Source organism: Ptychodera flava, chromosome 1, assembly GCF_041260155.1.
Source record: "Ptychodera flava strain L36383 chromosome 1, AS_Pfla_20210202, whole genome shotgun sequence".
In the NCBI taxonomy this organism is placed as follows: Eukaryota; Metazoa; Hemichordata; class Enteropneusta; family Ptychoderidae; genus Ptychodera; species Ptychodera flava.
This window is the reverse complement of record NC_091928.1, coordinates 39,780,103-39,805,383: the sequence shown is the minus strand read 5'-3', so window position 1 is coordinate 39,805,383 and position 25,281 is coordinate 39,780,103. Positions and strand designations below refer to the sequence as shown.

General features: G+C 39.4%; 2 protein-coding genes and 1 pseudogene across 2 annotated transcripts in view; 1 reads left to right on the top strand and 2 right to left on the bottom strand.

The window, feature by feature from the left end:
- LOC139137307 (uncharacterized) overlaps positions 1-25,281 on the bottom strand; it is a 622,870-nt gene that overhangs the window by 342,958 nt on the left and 254,631 nt on the right. The gene's annotated exons all lie outside the window — the stretch shown is intronic.
- On the bottom strand, positions 740-7,166 carry LOC139137065 (FAD-dependent oxidoreductase domain-containing protein 2-like). The gene is made up of 7 exons (XM_070705028.1): positions 7,047-7,166; positions 5,590-6,270; positions 4,603-4,857; positions 4,026-4,271; positions 3,338-3,527; positions 2,397-2,625; positions 740-1,706 (listed from the first exon to the last, which is right to left on the bottom strand). The coding sequence occupies exons 1-7, from the start codon at positions 7,060-7,062 to the stop codon at positions 1,530-1,532; spliced, it is 1,794 nt and encodes a 597-aa protein (XP_070561129.1). The 5' UTR covers positions 7,063-7,166; the 3' UTR covers positions 740-1,529.
- Positions 17,251-23,487, top strand: LOC139137057 (FAD-dependent oxidoreductase domain-containing protein 2-like; annotated as a pseudogene).

The window sequence follows — 25,281 nt, the reverse complement described above, 5'->3', positions numbered from 1 at the left end:
TGCGCAACGGGTCAAAATATCACATATAGCTTAAATGAAATAAATTGCATATTCTATCTAGATATTTGCACATTGCCACTAGAAACACATTCTCTCAGACTACCAGGTGAATAGTAACGCCAATGTTTCGATAAATTCTAGCCGAATACCCAACAGAGGCCCATGGAATTTTATTAATTAATTCACTTATTAAGTAATTAAAAACTAACAGTACGGAGAGATAAAACCGAACGAAAAAGAATGTCCCTGTAATATTGTCAGACGTGATTGCAGAATTTACGTTTAGAAAAGGCGTAGAAAGACTTAATGGCGGAATTATTATGGTCAAAGATTACAGTTATGATCGTTAAGAAACACAAACATAGTATCATTTGCGATTGACTTGATCGAAATTCTCTAGCTTGCCGAAAGCGTGATGGGAAAATTATGGCCAACACACTGTTCGCAAAGTTTACTTGAGCAAGATATTGAACTTTACATGTTATCTCACTAACTTTGAACACAGAGATTTAAAGTGATTAGAGCGGTATGTGCTGTGTAATGCAAGCCCCGTTTGCTCATTGAGAGAGAGAGAGAGAGAGAGAGAGAGAGAGAGAGAGAGAGAGAGAGAGAGAGAGAGAGAGAGAGAGAGAGAGACTGACTGACTGACTGACAGAAAGACAACGGAGAGGCGCCATGCCAATCAAATCCGCACCATACATCCTCTCACAGCAATAAAGACACGACCATCTTTCCAAAATTCACTTCAGATCTGATGATCTATTTTATTGGCGTCGTTTTCTCAATGATCAAAACATTACAGGTATGTGTTCGATGATTCTCTAACTTAAGGTAAATTTAGTAAGTGATATCTCGAATCTTTTCTACGGGCCCTTTGTACTGAAAGTAAAACTTAGGACCTTCTCCGCAGAATGCAGCCTGTTGCCAGCGACCGGATTTGCCACCCTAACTTGCCCCTTTGTTTGTGCTTTATACTCTGTGAATTTAGCCATGTCCATGTTCACTACTGACGATGAGCTGCTCATGCTTTGCGAGATACTGGTAACTCAAGACTTGAGTTGAGCATTTCCGCACCACCATATACCCATACCCATAACAATAAGCCTGCTTTCACCCACCATGATTTACTAATCCCAACTTTATCTATCGCCCTCACCCTTCATTATCATACAACCGTTTATCACGTGACTTGAATCGGACTAGTGCAGCTTATAAATAGACAAGGTGTAAGCAAAATATGAGATGAAACAGACTATTTTCATATCAAGTGTAATTAAGTACAAATTAAACACAAGCAGACGATATGGTTTGATGGGGTACTATCAAGGTGTAATTCAATATTCATAAAATTCAAATTTACAGAATTTCCGAACCTTCTACTCAGGGTGATCAAAGTTGTGTAGCGTCAACAAACTTCACTTTGTGACTTAAAATACAGACAGTCTCGCTGGAAATTTGGCAATAGTTCCCACATGGTGTAGGTTCGCCCTAGATCTACCCTCGGCAACGGTCCAGATGTTTTCCCAGGCTTACATTTTGGGTTTGAGGTCCATGGTAGTTGGTCTGCACTTGACGCCTTCCATCTGGAAAAACTCGGGGGGTACTCTGGATCTCTCCTCCTCCGTGAGGGGAACGACGTGCTTGTTCCACGCCTCCTTGTACGTCAAGAAGTAGTCATAGTAGTTCACGCCAGGGTTGAAGTTCAACTGTAAGAGGATGAGAACAGTACTCATAATCTCACGGATTGCAAATAAAATGTTGAGTCCTGGCCTTGAATCTCTAGTCTAGGACAAATTGAAGAGGGCCAATTCTAATCTAGTATATCTTCTAAGTGCTCTCAGGAAAAGGGACATTATTTGCAGCCAGCAAAGATCTAATTTAAACGTAAACCGTATTTTAAGCGCTTGATTTGCGCCGTTATGGAAAACAGTTTGGTAATTTTGACAGCTAGATCCCTGAAAAGTACCAAATCCCATAAAACGTACCGCCTGTTTTTAGTTTAAAGCAAGGACAAAAAGAATAAACATAATCTTTTCAAAAGTTACTGACATTTTCTTATGCGTAGTTATGTACAGAAATGATGGCTAAAATATCAGTCCAGTCACCCAAGGGTATATAGCAACTAAATATACAGCGACTCTGATCCAGGTTTTACATTTTTTTTCTGTATTTTCTTTTGTTTTTTTAATAACACGTTACCTGAATACTGTTGCGATCTAACTTTCGAACCATCGAATATCGGGTGTATTTTGATTACAGACCAAACAAGCACTACAGTTTTGAACCGATGCAAAATCATCAGCTTATGTTGTCATATGTATTTTGAAAGGTAGCAATGGGCAGTGTTAAAAACAAACACACGGACAAGCGAACGAAAATAAGTGATTAAAGCTTACATATTTGTTGAGGAAGTTCTTGAACAAGTTTCTGTTCTTGTCTGGGTTGTCTGTCTTGAACTCTTTGGTGTCAAAGCGGAGGACCAACGACTCAACAGCGCCAATCTCGTCGACGAGTTCACCTTTCCTGTAGTAGTTGACCAGTGGTCTGAGGAAAGCCTGACAGTGCTGGTCGTAGGACTGTGGCCAGTGAGTGAATGTCAGCGTGTCCTTGGAATATTCTTCGAACCTTTAAGAAGTGTGGGCAAAAAGAAAACGATTATAAACGTTATAAAGTGAAGACAATATTCCTGAGTTTGTTGTTTATTGACGCGTCGATGTCAAAATGATGGTACAGACGATAATTTTCCCGTCGGGAAATCATCCTGGCAAGACATGTCTACCGACTTATTTATGCATCTGGAATGCGAGTGGAAGTAAATCACGTGTGTATCCTACAAATTTCAGTGCAAGAATCACTCCCTGCTGTTGATAGATATTCATTAGCGACCAGTAAGAGGCTGAAATCTGAGCCAATGAAGAAAGCGACTTCCGTATTTTGAAGTGCAAGGACATGTCGACAGGGGCCCGACACTTTACCGCTATACAGAACGGTACTTGCCCGGCCTAGTCCATATCACTGAGCATTTTACTTGAATACGATTGGAATTAATTTAGGGTCACAGTATATTGCAGTTGAAGCTAAATTGCTTTTCTTCTTATTTTGCAATTCACTTGTTTTTATGGGTAATTTGTTATATATATTAACTTTAAGCTATAGGGCACCTAACACTTTTGATCAATTTTTAACAAGTTGAAAATTAGATTCTCAAAATCAGTTCCGATAGTATTCTTGGTTTTCAACTGATTTGAGAACATGGCAAGTCGAATGGAAACCTCAGTCACTGGTGTTCCAATGCAATACAAACCGTGGAAGACAATTCAAGAAACAGACTACTTACCTGTCGAAGTTATATTTGAGATATGTGGTGAATGCGTGCTTGGCGTTCTTGAACCAATCCTGTTCCTTGACGTAGTCCATCGGCATGTCGATGTAATAGCGAACTTTTTCTTTTGGATCGTCCGGAACGATGATCACATCGCCCATGAAAGTGTTCAATTGATAAATGGCAGCATCGACACTGGCACGTTCTGCCGGATAAAGCAAAGAAAAGTCGGTAAAGATATTCAATTGTTGGACTTTAAGGTACTATGCGCCTCGAAAATGAAAGATTAAAACTTTTGGTCAAACTTTCCTCACAGAATATTTCAATCATTCTTTTTCAAAACCGAGATAAAAATTCGAGGGTCACCGTACATATTTTGGTAGTGAAGAAACAAATTACCCCCAAGATTAACTGATATTTGAAATTCAAAATGGCCGCCATCTCCGCGTTAACTCTATGGAGAAAAAGTTTTCCCTCACCAAAAGCTTTAAAATGAACCCAACAAGTGGTAGATCAGAAAAGAATTGTAAAAGTCTGAGAGTCCAAATATCTGTCCCCGAGGCGCATTCTACCTTAAGAAGATACAAATCTTTCCTTATCTGTCGAGTAAATATCGCAAAAACATTACATACACAAATGAATCGACTTTTGAATTAAAGCAAAACAAACTAGCCAACAACGGCATTTTTTCCTACAGTCTTACCGATTATGTAGTCAGCAATGGGCGACACGTCACGTGGGAACAGTTTGACTGGGTAGGGTACGTTTTGATACTTTTCTTCCAGCATGTGATGCAGCGTACGGATGTTGTATCTGAAACCGTGGATGAATCCCGATGCAGCTTTACGGTCATTGGATTGCATAGATGTGCCAATGAAGAAGAGATTCTCTATGTTGACTGATTCCCAATTTTTCTTCAGGAGTGGATATTTGCCCTTCTTCTTGGTTTCTGCAACGGAAGAAAGTGACCATTAAATCAACTGCATTTGTTTAGGTGATTTTGTTGAATGTACGCCATTACTATTCAGCTATATGGAAGTAACCATTTCTTGAAACTTTTGATATGCTACAGAAAAGCTACTCAAGGAAGGGTTTTCTTGGAATTCGACGTTTTTGACGACTCTTGCAAAATCTGGGTAAAAACAAAGTTGCTAGGGTACCGTCCCATTAACGCAAGCATGGTATTGCTACATCCGTATTACAACTTCCAATCTTAATGAGGTATTGAAGCTGATCGATTGAGATGTTTATCGACCGCTGCCGAGTATATTTATACTTACCTGGTTTGATGTCGTCAGCAAAGATCGTCGAATCAATGTAATTCCAGCCAGCACAGGAAATGACGTAATCGTAAGGCTTGGTGTCGAAGAAGTAGCCCGGTGTGTTCCAGTGAAGAACGATGTCCCGGAAGTGGAGGGTGACCTGTTCGTCGCCGGGTTTCTTGCTGAGTTTGACGCACTCGATGCCGAAGTAGGAATGAAGAGATTTCAGTTGATACATGTCCAATACATTATTGTTTATGGCTCGTAGGTCACCTGTAATGTTAAATGACTTGTCAGTATAGTGACACTGCCAAAACATTAAACGCAAATGATGTGCGTGGCTGTGTACGTTTGTGGTTTTGAATGATTTGAGAGCACAAAAACTGCATACTAATGAAATCTCTTCAGAAATATCGCTGTGTGTAGAGGCAGACGGAGATCGACACAGATAGTGTCAGAGACGCATTGATAAGTCCGAATACAGAGACTAGGGTTTTGTATCGTTACGGTAAGCTTACCCTTTTCACAAATCTGTTTAATACAAAAACAGGCAGGTTTTTATTGTGTTTAATAAAGTCATTATTTTACCCTTGAGGATAGGTTATTAGAAACATAGCATTATTGTGTCAGTAGAGTTCAGTTCAGCCAAGAATATATATTTCGTTTCTGTTGTACTGTTTTGTGCTGATATTTAACTAGGTCGCTAGTTTAAGATATACTTGATATACTAAATATATATTATAATACTCTGCCAGCCACACTACAAACGATAAAACGATTCTAACAGTGAAAATAGACAATATTTAATGTTGTCTAAGGTTTACTTAGTAACTTCTGTGCTTATCGTTTGTTGCGGGTCATAAAAAGGTCTGTCTAAAGATCAAAAAATCAAAACAAACAAACAAACATACACGCAAGTGTGAAGTTATAAATCTCAGTAACTATGTTGCAGAAATAGTTTTGATCGATAGAAATGCGAGTGATCACATCGTAAGTGGGACTCACCAACGAAATGTGTGTTCCAGGCGTGTTTCAGCGCCCTCGCTCCGAAGATGTGAATGTAAGCGGCATAGGGAGCCAGATAGTCGGCTACTTCAAAGGCACTGTTTCCTCTGCCGATGATAGCGACGAGTTTGCCTTCGTATTTCTTCGTGTCGAGATCGTGCTCCGAGTACGGCGTGGCGTGTTCGATACCCGGGATGTCTGCAAGACGTTCGGACACTGCACCCGTCGCCATGAGCAACACCTTACAGCTGTACTCCCTGCCGTCGTTCGTCTTCAAGTAAAAGAGCCCGTCGGCGGCACCGGGCCTGTTCTGCTTGCTGATGTTGATCACGCGTGTGTTGTACACGGCCGAGACTTCCGTTTTCCTGGCAAAGTCGTCCAGATACCGGAGAAGATCGTCCGCTTTTGGGTAGAGGTCTTCCGAGTACTTGGGGAAGAGGAGAGAGCGATCGTCAGACAGCAGGGAATTCCAGTCGTGTCTCATGTTGTATTCAAAATCAGGGAAAGGGTTGAATCGCTTGTTGATGGAGATGAGGAGACGATGGCGAGGCTCGTGCGTGAAGAAGTGACCGGGTCTGGTGGCGGCCTCCAGGATCACATAGTCACGCTTTGCCTTCTTCATAAAGTAGGCCATCTGGAGACCGGCCGGACCGGCACCGATGATTATGGTTTCGTGGTATCCTGAAAAAAGAAATAAATAAAATAAATGAAATGAAAGCTCGAACATTTCAGAATCCCATCGCCAATGTATTCATGATATACAGTAAAAATTTCCAAAGGAAACGCATAAACGTAAAACTTTTTGTGAATAATTCACGTGACACAGTTTCGTTGACAAAGTATCGACTCTGGGAAACGAAATATTCTTTGTGTGTTAGAAAAATTGAAACTTCAAAACTAGAATATAATTTCATTAAGCACTTGCGGCCATGTTTCTCCTTGCACAAAAACTCATTAGTAAGACTGCTATATCTATCATTGTCCTGGATTTAAATAAATTTGGATAATTTTTTTCCAGATACAGAAACAAAATTGCATCAATAAAGTGATACTCATAAAACCAAAGTGGTTCAAGAGAATCATTGTTAGTTCTCAGAGAGTATTACCCTACGGAGGCATAAGCTTGAATTCATGTTCTCTCGAATTGGATACTCAAAAGATTTGAATACTACAACTTGCAATTGCGGTCTGTTTCTTTCAACACACAAACACTACAAAAATTTGTTAAGCAGATGCAGAGGGCTTTGTAAGGGAAGCTTGTATGGTTTTTAGTTTTATACAAGGTTCGACCAAACTGCAATATATTTTCTTTCACTTCATCGGGCAAAACGTTTTCCCGTTTTCATTCCTTACGAATAAAGTGTAACATTTTCTCTGTCTGCAGTACATATCTATTCTCGACAATGTTGCCCAGAAAATCCACCTTGACCTTGATGCAGAAATCAAACCACACTTACTTGTCTTGGTGGGCATCTTTGCTGATGGCGATTCCTGCTGCAGTGAGTGAGGGAGAAAAAATCCTGAGCGGACTAGAAGCTGCTGCCTTCGCCTTGGAGAGCGAGTCTGAATGCGACAGGTGATCCGACGAGATGTTAAATACCTTTGCCAGAAACAGCCTGAAGTGCGATCACGTGCAGCGGGCAGAAGGCAAGACCTAGATAAAGGGGACACAGGGACTGGGACAGGTCTCGGTACGGTTTGTCCCGTGAACGGTTGAAGTGTAGAAATATGACATTGTTTGTGTTTCCTAAAATTACTACGACAGTTTAAGTACGTCAACTTCTCAGCTTGTAAAAAAGATTTAGAATACAAGTTCATTAGGTTATGCTTTTAAATGATATTTTTTATCAATTCGGTAAATTGTCGTTTGCTATCACGGTGTAGCAAATAAAAAGCAGGTTTTCCTGAACTCTTGTCAGATAATTGATGACAAAAAGAAACTGTATCGCTTAGAATAACTTTTGTTGTTTATAAGATCGATCACACTGTAAGCTCACACTTCAACACATCCTAACGACCAAGAAGACGGGTAAAAATGAGCAAGTAACGATTGAAATATCGCTTTACAGGCTTTATGGCGTAAAAAAATTGAAAACATACAAGTGAACTCAACATCTGCACTGTTTTTGAACTGTGAGAGACATCCGTACCTAAACTTCTTCGATTTGATGGACTGTTTCGATGTGAACTCTGACCCGTGATCACCTGGGGCAGGACTCGGACATGGCACAATCTCAGTAATACGGTGTCCTAGTCCCGACCAGTGCCAAGGCACGTTTGGAATGACCAATGTACACGATACATATCCCGGTAAGAATGGCGTCCTTCCGTCAGTGCTACAATCACGTAAACTCAGATGTGCTGCTGATTTGTCTAGGGGACAATAACTAATATTTGATTGCTGTTTTCATTTCAACAGCGTTTCTTGTTCTCCTCCCCAAGATATTTTGAAACACCAGCTAAGCTTGCTTACACATTTTAAGGTGCGCTGTTACTGAAGAAAACAATGAGAACAAGAGAAATGGTTTCATGACAGGATTTTCTTTTTTCTGAAGTGATTATGTTAGTGTAAGTAGAAGAATACGAGAAAAATGTAATAAAATACACAAATGGATAACGTTAGATTCTTGAAAGACATGCTATTTATGATAGTCGTGCAAAAGTTTGAATCTGAACAATGCTTCTTATTTTCTCTGTTACCGCAAGGACGACAGGACTCGACGGCCCAGTTTTTGTGCCTTTGACCTCGGCAGCTCCTGAGTCACCTGACACGACTGACCACTGAGTTAAGGACCCAGATAAGTAGACACTCAAACATGTAAGATTTGCACAGGTTAGCCTATCCGTCAAACTGTGGCAAGTGCCCGTGTGGTTTAGGTACGGCTATCTGCTGAAGACATTAAAATATCGCAAAGCGTGCACTAGATGGCACGTGCTGCTTGTTTTTCACTTGAAGCTTATTTTTCATAATTTATTTCTTCCGATATCCTCGGACACTCGTATGAAACGCTGAAACTGGGTTGAATAAACAGCAGTAGCGAAATTTTAGATGAAAACAGCGCGTATTTGTTCCAGCTTTTGGTCTTTTTTTTATAATCGTTGACGTCCAATGATGTATGTATTTTGTGGTTCCTAAGTTGGTTTGAGAAATTCAAAGCTGAACTTCGGTCAACCCAAACAGCTTGTTCCGACAAGATTCTGGCTGCACCCATAGCGACAATTAAAAGACATTTCAAACTCTGGCGATTTCAAGTGAGACTCGCCGAGACCGAGGGGCTTCAGTAAGGAAAATAATTATATTAATTTGTCGGGACTGTACTGCCAGTTGCAGTTGAAAGTATCATTTGCATAGTTGATTCTCATATTGTAAATTGTTAGAGTTTTCAGTCAGTGACACATCAACATGGTTGTGTTTGTTGACGGAATAGACTCAATTGTTTTCGCTGAAGAACGGGAAAATGCTTTGTCAGCACTTTCCATGTACCAAAGCGTGGTTTTCGAGCCCTCCCGACGATTGAACGCGTCTTATGAACTTAATCTCAACGTCAAGGACGATTTAATAACCACACGAGGCAAGACTGAAAAATGCAGTGCTATCGTCGGCATTGATACCCATGACTGGCTGTTGCATACTCAGAGGGTATTGAACACGATTTATGAATTTTCCAAAGCAATTCTTAGTCGACCTGATATTGCTTCGGCCAGATGCAGTTGTATCTCAACTTCATAGAGGCCTTGCGAAATGAAATATACACGGTCATTCGTGTACCTTGAACTCGTAAAACGAAAGACCGTGTCCCTAAGAAAGGTCACTCGCTCTGCTTTGAGACGTGTCAGTCTTTAGAGTGATCATGTTGTCTGTCGTTGACTATGCAGCGTTACTATCGTGTTAGCATCGTCGGCTCAACGGCGCATCGGTGAGGATGGGAATCGTTCACATGGTTCAAGAAACACAGGTGTGAAAACGAGGCCATTTTGTCGAATAACCAAACTGATTCCTTCATGTCGATAAACACTAGCCATAATTGTCTCTACCACTATTGTCATGGGTGAAAGAAAGTCAAGTCTGCAGAACAGTTTACATGACGGTTGCACTGTCTTAAACAAGGTCAAAGGAAAGTTCAAGAATTCAAAAGACTCAACAGAATTCAAGGATTCAAAAGAATTCAAAAGATTCTTACAGCGCTGTAGGAAATACCTTGAATGTTATTCTAAAGAAGTTTAGTAAGAAATTTGAAGCATTCGTCGATTACTGTGCCGACTATTTCCGTCATGTCTTCGTTTCCTCTCCTATAATTTTGTTAAAAGGTTTACTTTAGAACTCACTATATTCATCTTTATTCCGAGGAAAACAAGCTGCAATATCGTCGGTGGAAATAAAAATGTTTTCCCATGTCTGAATTACTGTACATCTGGCCATGTTCGCACTGTATCCAAGTGTATCTCAGTGCTGGAAAAATACAGTATGATGTTTAATCTGTAATACAGTCATTATTTAATTTTTGGCAAATGGGATAGTGATTAATCAATAATACACATGCCACATTTACTTACATCAACTTATAAAAGATTTACTCCAAATATCATTTACGATCATTGCTAGTGTATGTAATAACAAACAAACAAACATACATACATATATACAACAAACATGATAAATAGAATAAATAAATAAATAAATAAATGATAAATAAATAAATTGATAAATGGCCATTTTGCCACGATCCATCAGTTTTAAGCTCAGAGCTCATTGTCATATTTTTTCTCACCAACAAGAAGTTATTTGAAATAAGCACGTGATTAACCTCTCATCTATTTTGGATATGTTGCTCATTTAATATTGCTGAGTCATCTATCGATCAATAAAGAAAACTAATATAAAAAACGTTTATGTTTATACAGTTATCGGTCAACGTACCAAGGAGCAGCATTTTCGTCATTATAGATTAGATTTTGACTTTTATGACACAGCAAAAACTAAATGAGCGAGTGTTAACTCTGACTTGTTTTATTTATTTCGAAATGTTAAAGCGAGGTTTGAATTCGGAGAAATAGCTTGCACGAGATTAAATCATCACGAAATATTTAATCCAAATGATGAATCGCCAGTATTCAATGCGCCTATAGGTGACAAGGAGTTTGTGAAAGATCATAATGATTTTATGAATTACTATGACGGCTGACAGACCGATGTCTGTTATGTTACTTTGTCTAGAGAGTTAGGGAGTACTTACTTAAGACAACTTGGAGGTAGTTGTTTATGACAGCTGGGGAGCACTTGCTAAGATCCACCTCTTTTGGTAGTGTAACGTCTTACACCAGACCCAGAGAAATTTTAGGAATTTATATGTACCAATTATTGTAGTGGAATGGCTTCAACAGATATCAACGAGTGTCGGAGATTGTTGTTAGTGATTAGCTTCTGTACTTTTTCCAACCGTATAAAAGGAGCATTTTTTAGAGAAGTTAGATCGGTGTTCTCGGAATCCTTCGGCACGAGCAGACAGCCGCTGCCGAAGTTATTTCAAGACGAAGGGAATCGACCTTGTTATAACAGATGCCCTTGGCAAGTAGGTTGTGCCGTTTTAGTGGCGAAGAGATTCCAAATTTGGAAGTATCATGTTGACGCTATTGGCGCTGCAGACGGTGCAATTGAGAGGGAAGAGCTTTGGGGTCGTATATTTTAAAAGTTACCATTATAATGTTGTGTGACATTCCGGGAAAAAAAGATGAATAATGCACAAAGAAAATGGATATGATGAGAAGAAACCGTGTTATCTTGGAAGACCTACGGTGTTAAAAGACCACTGGAGCTGTATGCTTTCCCAGCTGACAGGAACATAGAATGATAGAAAATATTCTACACTTCATTTTACAACACAACGAAAGAACCTGAGCTTGCTAATCTCAGAAGGCGACTTATTGTGAAATGTGAAAAGCCGGAAGCCCAAAACCCCGGCGTTCATGGAGTCCGCTATCTGAATAAGCGGTAGTTTCTCCAAGAGTCAATCAACCATTCCGGCGCAGCATTTTGGAACGGGGTGTTTTAATCTATCGTAGTTTTATCGACTTCTCGGTCCCGGACACTTTGCTGGAGAACTGTCTGTCAAAGCCAGCATACATACATCCAAGTCAAACTACTACATTATGCGGATATCATCAGATTGCATGGCCGGCATGAATTGAGCGGCGTTGTGTAACTAAACGGGAATGATGGCTGACATATTTTTATAATTACAAGGCTTTCTTCATGCCTGTAATCCAAAAGTTTGATACTGTACAGAGGCTATTAATAATTCAAAGAAGAAATTTCCCGTCAAAATCGTACCGGAAAACAGAAATCTCCTGTCAAATCGTACTTCAAAATAGAGATCGAGTGTTTGCTGTGGAAAGTAACCCAAGGTATCGATAAAGCGTATATTTTATAGATCAGTGTTCACACAGTTCGTGGTCGGATCTTATCATTTGTGAAAATAAGTTCTCTTTTCGACAAATTAACAGCGAAATGGATTTAGCGATGATAAATTTCACGGTTTTAGTCAGTTGTGGTCTTCTTGTTCTCGGCTACGAACGCAATCAATGCAAGCAATAGCTTAATTTCAAATTTAAATTAATTCGACGATCGATCAAAGTTTTCAAATCTGTCAGGAAATGTTTGTTTTCCTAAATTTTCCCTCTCCACCTTCTTCGATATTTCTCGCTCATGAAGTCTTAAGTTGTAAAAAAGCGTCTGTTATTTTTATAGATTTGTTAAAACCATGTATTCAAATCAACAATGTTGTGAAAACAAGTAACAAAAATTTATCTCTGTTAAGGTAGAACGCGCCTCGGGGACAGACATTCGGACTCTCAAACTTATGCAATTCTTTTCTGATCTACCATTTGTGGACGGGGTTCATTTTAAAGCTCTTGGTCTAAGAAAATTTTCATAGGTTTAGTTTTCTCGAAATCCGAAAATTTTATTTTTCTCCATAGAGTTAACACAGGGATAGCGGCCATTTTGAATTTTAAATATCGGTAAAATCTTGGGTTATTTTTTTCTCTATTACCAAAATTTACACGATGGTCCCTAATTTTTATATTTGATTTTGAAAGAGAATGGTTGCAAGATTCCTCAAGGTAAGTTTGAGCAAAAGTTGAAGTCTTTCACTTTCGAGGCACAAACTACCTTAAGCTAAAACATAATTTCACTGCTTAACCGACTCAATACAACGTTTGCTACTTTAAATGAAACTTTACAATGTTAGGTTTGATTGACGTGGAGCTTGTGATATCACATTCCTTTGACGGCTTGGTAGGTATCTTAAATGAATCTATCATCAAAATGGGTTGTTATGAAAAAGATCTTTGCAGTTATTTTTAAGCTAAAAGTAACAGCGGAGCTCAAAGCCACGCAATTATATTAGTGAGAACGAAAATATTTTCGTATAAGTTGTCGTTGTGATTTATTAAATATTCTTGCCGCCAACTGTAGGCATTAATAGTTCAATTGCCAAGGCATAAAAGGATGTGAAAATTCCCCGAATCATGGTCATTTACCAGTTTTCGGAAAGACATGGACAGATAACGACTCCGTATAACCCTGTCTTACTTTTCAGGAGAAGGTTTATAAAATGACACATGTATCACCTTTGTTTACATAGCGCCATCGCCCCATCTTACACGTCTTCAATAAATGAATCACTTCACATGCCAAGTAGAAGGTTATCGTACATTTAACAAGTTGTACAGCGTAAACCTCCAACTCTGGTCTACGATTATGTCGTCATTTACAAGCGAAAAAAATTAAAACACGTGACGTCCAGGAGAGCTAACCTGTCACATTTGACTGCATCTGGCAAATATAATTAAGATCACTGCTGTCTTTACAAACGATTTTTATTATTTAATATTTGAAGTATGCACAGACATAAATGTTCACGTGATCCATGACATGTTGTCGTCGTGAAGGTAAGAGTACCTCGAAAGTGAAAGAATTAAACTTTTGCTCTAACTTTACTCAAGGAATCTTTCAATCATTCTCTTTCAAAATCAAGAATAAAAATCGGGGGTCACCGTGCAAATTTTGGTACTAGAGAAACAAATTACCCAAGATTTACCGATATTAGAAATTCAAAATGGCCGCCATCCCTGTGTTAACTTTATGGAGAAAAAAAAAATTTCGAATTTCGAAAAACTAAGCCGGTAAAAAGTTTTCTTTTACCAAGAGCTTTAAATGAACCCCCACATGTGGTATATCAGAAGAGAATTGTAAATGTTTTAGAGTCCGAATGTCTGTCCCGAGGTGCGTTCTACCTTAAACAAAGCCAAGAGTGCCTCACTTAACGAGTTTGGTTGCTACATACAAAAAACCCACCTTTTTGAGTTATGTATATATATATATATATATATATATATATATATATATATAATATCAGATATTGTGAGTTATATATGTATATTTTGTGTAATATGTGTAAATATTGCAAGGACTGTCAGTTTTTTAACTTCTTTAATTTTGTTATGTATAAAGTATGGTGAAAAGTATAGTGTTGTAACACTTTCAGTGTAGAAACATTATCAGTTTGTATACTCTGCACACGACCACATCTCCACGTCACGGCTTAGTCATAGACGATATAGTAACTTGTGTAATAATATTTTCCCCGTCACAATGAAAGTCCAAATACTTTCTCTCGGTGTACTTCATTTTTCGGAATCCCGAAAAAACCTCTTGTCATTTTTATCTGAGAAACTGGTGACGCAGTCCTCGTAGAGTGCGAGATTTGACGCGGCTAAAGGTGATGACACCGACTGATATCGATAGACAGATAACGTACATTCATAGATCAGTGGGAGCTGAAATGGTCTGTACCGTAAACTCTTGTGTAGGCCCTATTGTCTGAAATATGCACCTGGAAACTATCTGCACTCATGCTTAAGTAGTTACGTACTAAAATTTATCAAAGCTTTGAAGAATTCATAGACGTGACTGTACTCTTCATGTCACATATTCTATTTGGTATGAGTGGTTCTATCTCTGTGCGTGTGCTGTCTTGTCTGACTACGCTAGAATAGTCGCTGTAGGCTTACTTATGAAGTGGCTCGTTGTAAGCTTAAGGTAGTATACGCCTCGAAAGTTAAAGACTTAAATTTTTGCTAAAACTTCCCTCGAGGGATTTTTCAACCATTCTCTTTCAAAATCAAGAATAAAAGTTGGGGTCACCATACAAATTTTTGTATCGGAGAAACAAATTATCCAAGATTTACCGATATTTAAAATTCAAAATGGCCGCCATCCCTGTGCTAACTTTATGGAGACTAGTAAAATTTTCGATTTTCGAAAAACTAAGATGGCAAAAATTTTTCTTACAACGAGAGCTTTAAAATGAACCCCCACAAGTGGTAGATCAGAATAGAATTGTAAAAGTTTGAGAGTCCGAATATCTGTCGCCGAGGCGCATTCTACCTTAAAGCAACATTTCGCACAGTTTGCCTCCGAAATACCCCGGCTGTTGGCCTTCACTCTAATATTCCATATCCAAACCAAGAAATAAGAGACCGTCAAACATGAATAATGCAGAATCTTGGAAATAGTCAAAGTTCATTATGGAGTCTTCCAGAGTGACCGCTGAAAAGTTCAAAAGAAGTGGAGTTGAGGTGAAAGGTAATAAGCAGGTAATAAGCAGGTCACCGCACCAAAGTGTTCTATTGACAAAACATGTCAATGATAGGATATGTCTCTGATCACCTGATACATCGTATGATAGAATGTCACCTCAATAAGTGGTTCGTCCTTCGGTATGCTTACCTGTTCACCACACAATTTCCAAATTTAGCCCATTTCAGAGACAACGCTCCATCGTTGTGTCGTCGAATTAGACTAGTACTGCATTTCATTGATGTTATGTCTCTGGTACCTATCTAAAAGTGTAAGGCGTGTGCTTGCAAAGACTAATTGAACAAACCAGACAAACTTACATGTGCGCATGCACAACAAAACAACATTGCTCCGATGCACTTAGAAATATAGGAGTTCGCATTTAAAATCACTAATGGCACTGATTATTAGTTTAACACACATTATTGAATGAAAAATGCGTCTGAATTCGGAAAATATTCGTTTCAATTAATTTCATATCTTATTGAAATCCACCGAGTCATGTCAGAAGCAGGACAGCTTACTGTAGTATGACATGAGAAGTAATCTACTTCTTAATATTCCAAAAATCAATGAATTCAATTCATTAGCTTCCTAATGGTTTATGTTTTTTTATTGTACAAATTAAGTTGTCATTAACTGTTCGTTTCTGCAGTTAACTAAAGTGCGAGTACTCGCTTTCAGATGAGTAAGAAAAGAAATATACTTTATGTATTGCTTACTCCCATGCCGTACTTGTGTTTGAATTCAACGCTTGTTTTGAACTTCACCTTGATTGACGTACCGACATGTTTGTTCTAGTGGCTGAATACTTCAATGTCAATGACATTGACCGCCGCCATATTGTCCCTCGAGCCATGGCAACACCTGACTTCACGAAAAGTATATATCGTTCCGCAAAATTGAAAATAAAAATAAATCTTCACAAACTGCATTTCAGCAATCTAAACCAAACACGATTGGAACTAATTTGGGATAATTGGATTTCCATATTTTTTAAATTTCTCAAAAGTTTTAGGTGCCCTATAGCTTAATGTTGCAATATTACAAATAACTCATAAAAACTAGTGTGTAATGTAAAAAGAAAAGCAAATGAGATCACATTTGTAGATTAAATCGACATTACTTCACCATCCAATTATCCCAAATTAGTTCCAATCGTGTCACCAGATAAGATTTCACTAGAATATTGGGAATTCAGTAATCACCGCAGATTTCACCGAATGAGGAAATTTCGCGTGACAACATTTGGGATCGTGACGAGCGAATCGTGATGCTGACCGATACAGGGAAACTCGGAGTCAATCATTCTCGTCAGTAGCGGTGGTGTGTGGTTGGACAGCCAGGAAGAAATCTCAGCGTCAATCCCCCGTGATTCGATACACTTTTGATCCGAATCACAAGATCTCCTGACACTATGGTGGTGCATAGGGAAAGAAATCTAGATTATGTCAGACGAAATTGGGTTGAACACGGTGTGAGCGGACAGATGGAAATCTTAGTGCGACTCATGAGCCTTGACTGGTTGCCCTACATAGCGTCACTGAAAACACAATGGAAATTTGATTTTTTGCAAAGAAACAATAAAACCGCATGCAAGATGCACAACAGATAAATTATTTCTTTGTTACTTAGAGAAAGTTAGTGAGTACATTAGGGGCATGTCTTCAGCACCACCACGCCACTTCACTGTTTGAATAACCCAGCTCAACGCGTCTCTTAATCTCGATCATACCACTCTCTGTTTGAAAATGCCGGCAACAGCACGTGCCAACATCGAAACAGTACGCAATATTTTATTGTCACCGAAAAGTGGACATATCTAAGTGGCTAAATATTATTTTGCCCTCTGCTCAGTTGAAGAAATCACTCGTACTTAAACCCTGTCCGAATTCGCCATGTCCCTTTATCAGAGTTGAACTGTCCGTTGCACGTGATCGTACTTCAACCTACGAGGAGCAAAAGTATTTAAAGTTCTTGTGGAACACATCGGCAGATACAGTCAGACCTCACCTACGTTGGGCACGAAGGCGGGCTGTCTCAGTTACCACAGAGTCCCTCTCTCAAAACGACAAGCAGCTGGTTTTAACCATCAACGCGTTGTTCCTGGCATCATCGAATCCTCCTGAAAATGCCAAGTAAGCAATTTTCTAAATATTATGTTATCACTGTTTGGACGATATTGCATCGCTCAACTAATATAAAACTTGCTGATATAGAATTCAGCGATGCCTTTGCGGAAATGTGGAAAATATTTTCAAAAGTGAATTAAGAGAAAATTGTCATGACGTACATCATCTCATTCAAATTCAAATTAATTCACGGTTTAGATTTATGCCATCTGTTGTGTAATGAAATCTTAGTCAATAATAAATTATAGAAACTTGTTTAATATCTACAAAGCACAAACATAATTCGTTGGTAACACGCTATAGGCTAATAAGTTATCACTGTAACTGAATCCATTATGAACATCCAAAACGGGAATGAGTTAATGAGATAGGGTGATTTATTCAAAGACTTTGATACTTTTGTCCATATTCACTTGCGTTCAGCTGTAAATGAATATATGTTTGGCACACTTCAGTATCAATATGTTTGTCGTCTATTTTTTTCTGCAGCTTACCACGAAACCATCATTGTCGGAGCCGGTCCGGCCGGTCTCCAGATGGGGTACTACATGAACAAAGCTGAAAGAGACCACATCATCTTAGAAGCCGCTAACAAAGCAGGTCACTTCTTCACTCACGAGCCTCGCCATCGTCTCCTCATCTCCATCAACAAGAGGTTCAACCCTTTCCCTGATTTTGAATACAACATGAGGCACGACTGGAACTCCTTGCTGTCCGACGATCGCTCTCTCCTTTTCACAAAGTACACAGACAAGCTTTTTCCAGCAGCAGATGACCTCGTCAGATACATGAACGACTACGCGCAGAAACACGAAATCAAAATCCAATACAACACTCGGGTCGTTCACATCAAGAAGGAAAATCGAGCTGGCGCTGCTAAAGGGTTGTTTTATTTGAAGGTCGAAGGTGGCGGCGAATACAGCTGTAAGGTGTTGATAATGGCGACTGGAGCGGTGTCAGAACGTCTTCCCGACATGCCAGGCCTCGAGCACGTCGACACCTACGCAAACACGACATCGACCCGAAGAAATACGAAGGTAAACTTGTGGCGATCGTCGGAAGAGGAAACAGTGCATTTGAAGCGGCTAACCATCTTGCTCCTTATGCAGCTTTCGTCCACATATTCGGAGGCAGAGCGCTGAAGCACGCCTGGAATACACATTTCGTCGGTAAGGCTTGCAGAAATAGAATTGTCACATGACAAGTTTCTTGAGAAGTAATTTCTTATCCTTGGTTAGTCCAAATTTTTCTATAACCCCTCCCCGTATGTATGTATGTATGTATGTATGTATGTATGTATGTATGTATGTAGTATGTATGTATGTATGTATGTATGTATGTATGTATGTATGTATGTATGTATGTATGTATGTATGTATGTATGTATGTATGCATGCATGTAGGTAGTAGGTATCTTGTATCTATGTGCGTACGTATGTCAACTTGAATGGTGTTACTATTTAAAATTTTCCCGACAAGTGCAAATCTTTCTATCTTTCAGGTGACTTGCGGGCCATCAACAACACTATTTTGGACATGTACATGTTAAAATCTCTCCATTCATATCTGGGCATTGAAGCACTGGGATTTTCCAAGGATCCAACAGAGCCAGACAAAGTGATTCTCCATTTCCGTGACTTGGTCCTTCACTGGACAACACCTGGCTGGTTCCACGACACCAAACCCTACGACTACGTCATCATGTGTACTGGATGGAACTATGTAGATACGTCACTTTTTGCCGACAACTGTAAACCCGGTATGTCCCTGATTATGTCAAATATTAATTCACAGTAAAGCATTTCCAATTTCAAGTCGAAAGAACACGTTTTTGAAACTACACCGATAAAGAAGCACTTTCAAAATATGCTAACTGTTCCACAGCTACCAGTTCAAAAGAAATGTGTTCCGTCAACATACATTCGGGAAATAGCTTCGTTGGATTGGGAATATATATATTCAATGGGCTGCGACCTACAAAAGAACTAGTTCAATTTTCTCATATTCATGCATAAAGCCATAAAGTTTAGATTCGACGGGTATAAATAGCTCGGGTCGAGTTAGCGGAAACACATATTCTTAGTTGATTTTAGGTAATTAAATTCTTCGTCTTTTTTCTGTTCGTACAAGAATTGTCAAATTTTCTTACCGGGGCGTAGTGACTTACAAATTAGTTTTTGTTAATTATGCAATGCGTTTTATAATTTTCAATTCGTGTGCGTCAGCTTACGAACTTTCATTCCCCGGTAAACGTCCAGCACTACTTGACAATGCCGTCTAAGTCTCGACAAAGAGAACTGTCTGACTGAGTGCCGTCGTCGCCTACATGCCTAGAAATGGCTCACAAATTCCTGTTCAACCGTAGAAGTCGGTTAGAGTGTGACTATAGTGAAAATTTGCTTAGGTTTTAGTAGTGTGTGTTTTCATTTGCTTCAACGGTTATCAGCAGGTTGACATAGTTGACACAATAGATGTCACAGAGAACGATTACAGTGACAAGGATGACACAAATGTGTCCAAACTTCACACCATACTACATCCAATATTTCATAAATGATGAAAGAGTCGGGGGATTGTACCCCCACCCTTATCACGATTACAAGCGGGTGTGGATTATAGAGACGGTTTGAAATCTATGACTTTAACAGAAATGCTTCGTTTCATAGAGGACCGTTGAAAATGCATAGTTACCGTTAAGCACGCACCATATATCTGTGAAGGAATTCTGGACGAGAACTTAAATCAACCGTGTTCTCCCTTACAAAATGTTACAAAGTAATCTTTGAACCCGTTCAACTTTGTGTCAAATCAGGGGATATCGAAGTCTATCGGAAGGGCATATCATATCAATTATCAAAATGGAGGAAAGGTTGGAGTTGGTATTTTCGATCGAAACTACGTTTGTTGCCTGGCTATATCGATAGGGACCAACAAATCTTTGTACATTAACAGAAAGTGGCATGACGGGATACTTTCCGATTGCATGACTGAGCCCCCTGCAGTTTTTTGGAGGATGGGGGAGGGGGCTAACTTGCCATATCGTTGGAACCCCAAGCCAAGATGAAACACTGTACCTTCCGTTGGAGGATGGGGGGAGAGGGGGGGCTAACTTGCCATATCGTTGGAACCCCAAGGCCAAGATGAAAGACTGTACCTTCCGTTGTTATGGACACCAAACGATCCAGGTTGAACTCCGATAGTTCGTATAATTCTCTTAGCCTGACAGTGGTAAGTTTACTTTTGCAGCAACAAAGAAGGAGGGAAAGTTTCCCCTTCTGAAGACAAACTGGGAATCAGACAATGTGGAAAATCTCTTCTTCATGGGCACATCCATGCAAGCCATCGATCGCCAGGCAGCATCCGGATTCATCCACGGTTTCAGATACAACGTAAGAACCATGCATCGTCAAATGGAAGAGAGATACCAGGGTGTTCCCTACCCAGTCAAAGTCTTACCGCGTGATGTCTCCCCCATCGCTCATCTCATGATTGGTAAGTCTCTTGAAGTCACTTGGGTGCTGTTTGGGCCTATTTTATTTTCCGTGTCCATTGTATGGTATGCCTTGGTGTTTTGGCACCGAATCGACTATGATCTAGTCTTCATAAAGATTTGATTTCACTTGCGAACTTAAAAACACTTCGGCCGACTTAAACCTCACCATAATAAACAAATACTGTTGTATACGCTAAATGTGATCACGAAAACAGAGTCATCAACAACAACGACAAAGAAACCATTACAACAGCTTGTGATAAAAATATCAATTAAAGTAGTATGTGCCTCGAAAGTAAAAGACTTAAACTTTTGCTCAAACTTTACTCAAGAAATGTTTCAACCACTCTCTTTCAAAATCAAGAATAAAAATCGGGGGTTACCGTGCAAAGTTTGATACTGGAGAAACAAATTACCCAAAATTTACCTACATTTTAAATTCAAAATGGCCGCTATCCCTGTGTTGACTTTATGGAGAAAAATAAAATTTTCGATTTTCGAACAACTAAGACGGTGGAAAGGGTTTTTTACACCAAGAGCTTTTAAATGAACCCCTACAAGTGGTAAATCAGAATAGAAATGATAAAATTTGAAAGCCTTAAGTTTACATAGACCACCAACGGAAGAGAAGACATCTGGAACACACAAAGTCTTTTCATTTTCAATGACATTTTCTGTCATCATTCGACACTGAATCATGATATCGCGTTTGGTCTCTTCAACTGACGTGGTTAACCGTTTTGTCCACAGAGCGTGCTAGTATCGAAGCCGGTATCTACCAGCTGAACACATTCATGGGCGACGTTGTCGTCATTCCCGAAGACCCCAACGAAGAGGTTCGTTACTACCCGGATCTTCCGATGGTCTACGCCATAGAACAGGACTGGTTTAAGAATGCCAAACATGTATACACCATGTTCCTCAAGTACTATTTCGACAGGTAATTACTGCCAGTTACCTGTATTATTTGTTTTTGTGTGTTCTTCAAACAGTTTCGGTATTCATGAACGATACACGCAATCTGTGATCTCAATCAATAAAATTTGGAACGTCGGTGCAACAACAACTGTAACGTCTTATCCGATTGGACAGTCTGTCGCAATTTTAAAAATCAGCTAGCTAGAGTGATTGGCTCAGTTCTCCGCCCGGTGCTACTGTGTGCTTCTTGTTGAGAGAAGACAGCAGCAGCTGAGTAAGAACAACATGGAGTAAATAGTAAAATGCAGCATATCTCTACATCTCACTTTCATAAGATAGGTCTGTGGCCTATCTATCGTGTCATGACTCGGTCTTACCTGATCTCATTGCCTATTGCATCAAATGTATTTACCTGATATATGGACAATAGCATAGGCAGTGAATCGGGTTATGTTTCCTTTTGTGGAACTTCCAAAAAGCACGTAGACGAAATAAAACAAGTGCAGTAATTGCAAAGAGCCTTGGGCATGGTTTTATAGATGAAATCGTACCCTACAAAATAGACCAGGGTCGCTTAAGTGGGCTCAGCTTCATTATTCAGCGTATTTTAAGGCAGAAATTGCTTTTTCAACTACAATGTGCCTGGCCAAGCATCTTATTACATGCTCCTGTTTTCGATATTTCTCTGGTGTGAAGGTTTGAGGAATACGCACGGGACGCCATCGTCTTCGATCACTGGCCAAACCCCGAGGACGAGCACTGCCAAGCGTTCTTGAGACCCACCGTGTGTTACTACAGCAAGGGAGAGTTCGTGGAAGAGATCAGCGGTACCGAAAACTTGGTTCTCCGATTCGACACCGAGGACCACTCGGCCGACAACATCGACAAGAACAGAAACTTGTTCAAGAACTTCATTAACAAACACGTAAGAATGACACCCTCTTCCAGCTTTCAGAATCTCTCTATTGTACCTGATATATTTCAGAAGAAAGCCAAACAAAAACTGTTATCTTTTACTGTCGGAAAAAACAAACAATCGCAAAAATCAGCACTAGGCAGCCTCAACTCGTGTCACACCGCTGTGGTAACCATAAGACAACCATCTTTTCAGTGGGCGAACTTTTGTGTTCGATTACATGCAGTGTATCATAATTATTGTTAGATTTTTTCGGGTTTTTGTTCATTAGGTGGGGAGTGAAAATAATTCACAAACGCATTTTCACAAATTCACAAACGCATTATTTCCTAAACCATCCGTACTGTAAATGCTAGTCTTTCTGAATCTTCAAGTTGTTTATGTCTTATGAAACTACGGAACCACACTTGTCTGAACAGAAAGAACTGTGATAAAATTGCAGTTAGCGTTGCCTACCTTTTCCCTACTCTGCCAAGATAGACCAGGTTCCGAGAGCTCTATATTCTTTGCAAGAGTGTAGGTCAAAGCGGACTTTGGTTGAGAAAGTAAAAAAAAAACAAAATCATTAAAGTTTCAATCTCTTTCCTACAGACAAATCTAAATCCCGGTCAAAAGTTCAACGACTACTTCCTGCTGTCCCAGGACCAGAAACCAACCGTCTTCAGAGCACTCACAGCGGAAGAGATGAAGAGGTTGCCGCCAGAATTCTTCAAGACGATGAATTACAAGTGCAGACCTAGCACCATGGATTTGTTGCCGCTGGAGCAACAAATCTAAGTCACCTGTACCCAACCGATGAAGTCACACATATGTATTGGATGAATAAAGTTGTCCTAAATATGCAGAATCCAAAAGAAAAAGTATTTAAGGATTTCTACCAAACTTGTCGACCAACCGAATACGGCTTTCATTACGCGATGAACGACTTGAGATTTTCTGCTACACAATAATGACATTTTAATAAAATTGTCAGCCACTGTCGTATCAGAGTATCTTGATAGCATCCGAAATTGTTACCCATTAACTGTTTTACAGCTATACTTTAGGAGCAATTTTCTCTCTGTTTGCCATGCTTCAGAACTCAGACAGGTTTTTTTAAGTCACAGCGAAAGATTGAAGTATACGGCATCACAGCTTTATACGCTTATCGACCGTTTCTTGAATTATAATGGATAGTTTGGATCTTGAAGAAGTCATTAAGATTATTGATAAAGATCATGTACAGCACTTACTCGGCGGTATGCTACATTTTGCAAACAGCATCCCAGTTTGGTTTTTGTTGACAACCTATGAGAAGTTCCAATCAAAAATTTTCTCTTTCAAAGCTAACTACGTATCCCTTGCCGTCAATCTTAAAGTTCATACAGGCCTATTTCTCTATAAATTTTACAGAATCTGTAAAGAAATTTCATAAAATTTAAATCCGTTCTTAAGGAAGTTGTAAGTTACTGTGAACAAGAGAAATAAAGCCTTTGCATCTGTGATGTAAATTTAAAATTTGTGAAGGGATATCTTGCAGGCGGAATAAAGTTTATCTAAATAGAAGAGCATAGTCTAGAATTGATTGTGTCACATTTCAGTTAAGGATTGCAGGTAAAGGTCCATTTCCTAGTTGTCATACACTGCCTACCATTGTCATATCCAACTCTTCAAGACACTAGTGCCTTGGTTAATGTTTGTCAAAGGATCATTTTGATCTTCTCATTTCACTCTGTTGACCTCCCCAAACCATAGAATATTTTGTCCTTCAGTTTGAAAGACTGATTCCCATTCTATAGTAATTTGGTAATCAGTCATTACCTAAATCAGAACTAGGCAAGACGATTTTCTGATCAGGCGACTGAGTCACAACACAATCGTTTGCATATTCACCTTGTCGCTGACAGTCGATCGCCAAGTGTTATATTGAGGAACACCCACACCCAGCCCTACACAGCCTTGCGTTATTGTTGCATGAGAATTGACAAGAACTTGTCGACAGAAAACCCGAAAATTCCGACTGCAGATTGCAATGTCACGTTCAGCCCCATCACTTTCACTAGGACTTGGCTTATTGAGTATATTGGATACCTTCCTGGGCTGTAGCTCTCCGCATTCATGTTAACCTTTTCCGTGCGTGCCTCACATCTTACTAGTTTTTATAATTTTTTTCTGTAATTCAAGTTTTTTTTATAATTTTGGACCAAATGGACATCACTTTTCAATAGCTACAATTTTTGACCAAAGTTATGGGAGAATATGAAAAAAAAATCGCTGGTTTATATTTTATAGAGGAGTCAAAAAGTGACTTTGGCACTCAAAGGGTTAAACATGGCATCTGGATTATCAAGGTCAAACTACAGAGATGGAAATCGCCAACTTCGGCTTTTCTGGCGGGCTATCGGGCGTTCGCTATGCCATGGTTGTAAAGTGTCGCAGATTTTACAAACGTCCGTCACGTTCTGAATTGACTCCATTCATTTTTCTTGCTGAGGGGCAAACAGTGAATTGTATGACATGATTAACGTTTGGAAATTGTTACACATAACCTGGAGAAGTCAATAATAATGTTTGTTACATTCCCGACAAAGCTTTTTTCCCATGGTCCCTTGCG

Excerpts from the sequence above, each read along its gene's own strand:
- LOC139137065 (XM_070705028.1), bottom strand. Across the intron at positions 4,858-5,589 it reads CTGGAACACACATTTCGTTG|GTGACCTACGAGCCATAAAC; the intron begins GTGAGTCCCACT and ends TTAACATTACAG. Across the intron at positions 3,528-4,025 it reads CATTGCTGACTACATAATCG|AACGTGCCAGTGTCGATGCT; the intron begins GTAAGACTGTAG and ends TTTATCCGGCAG.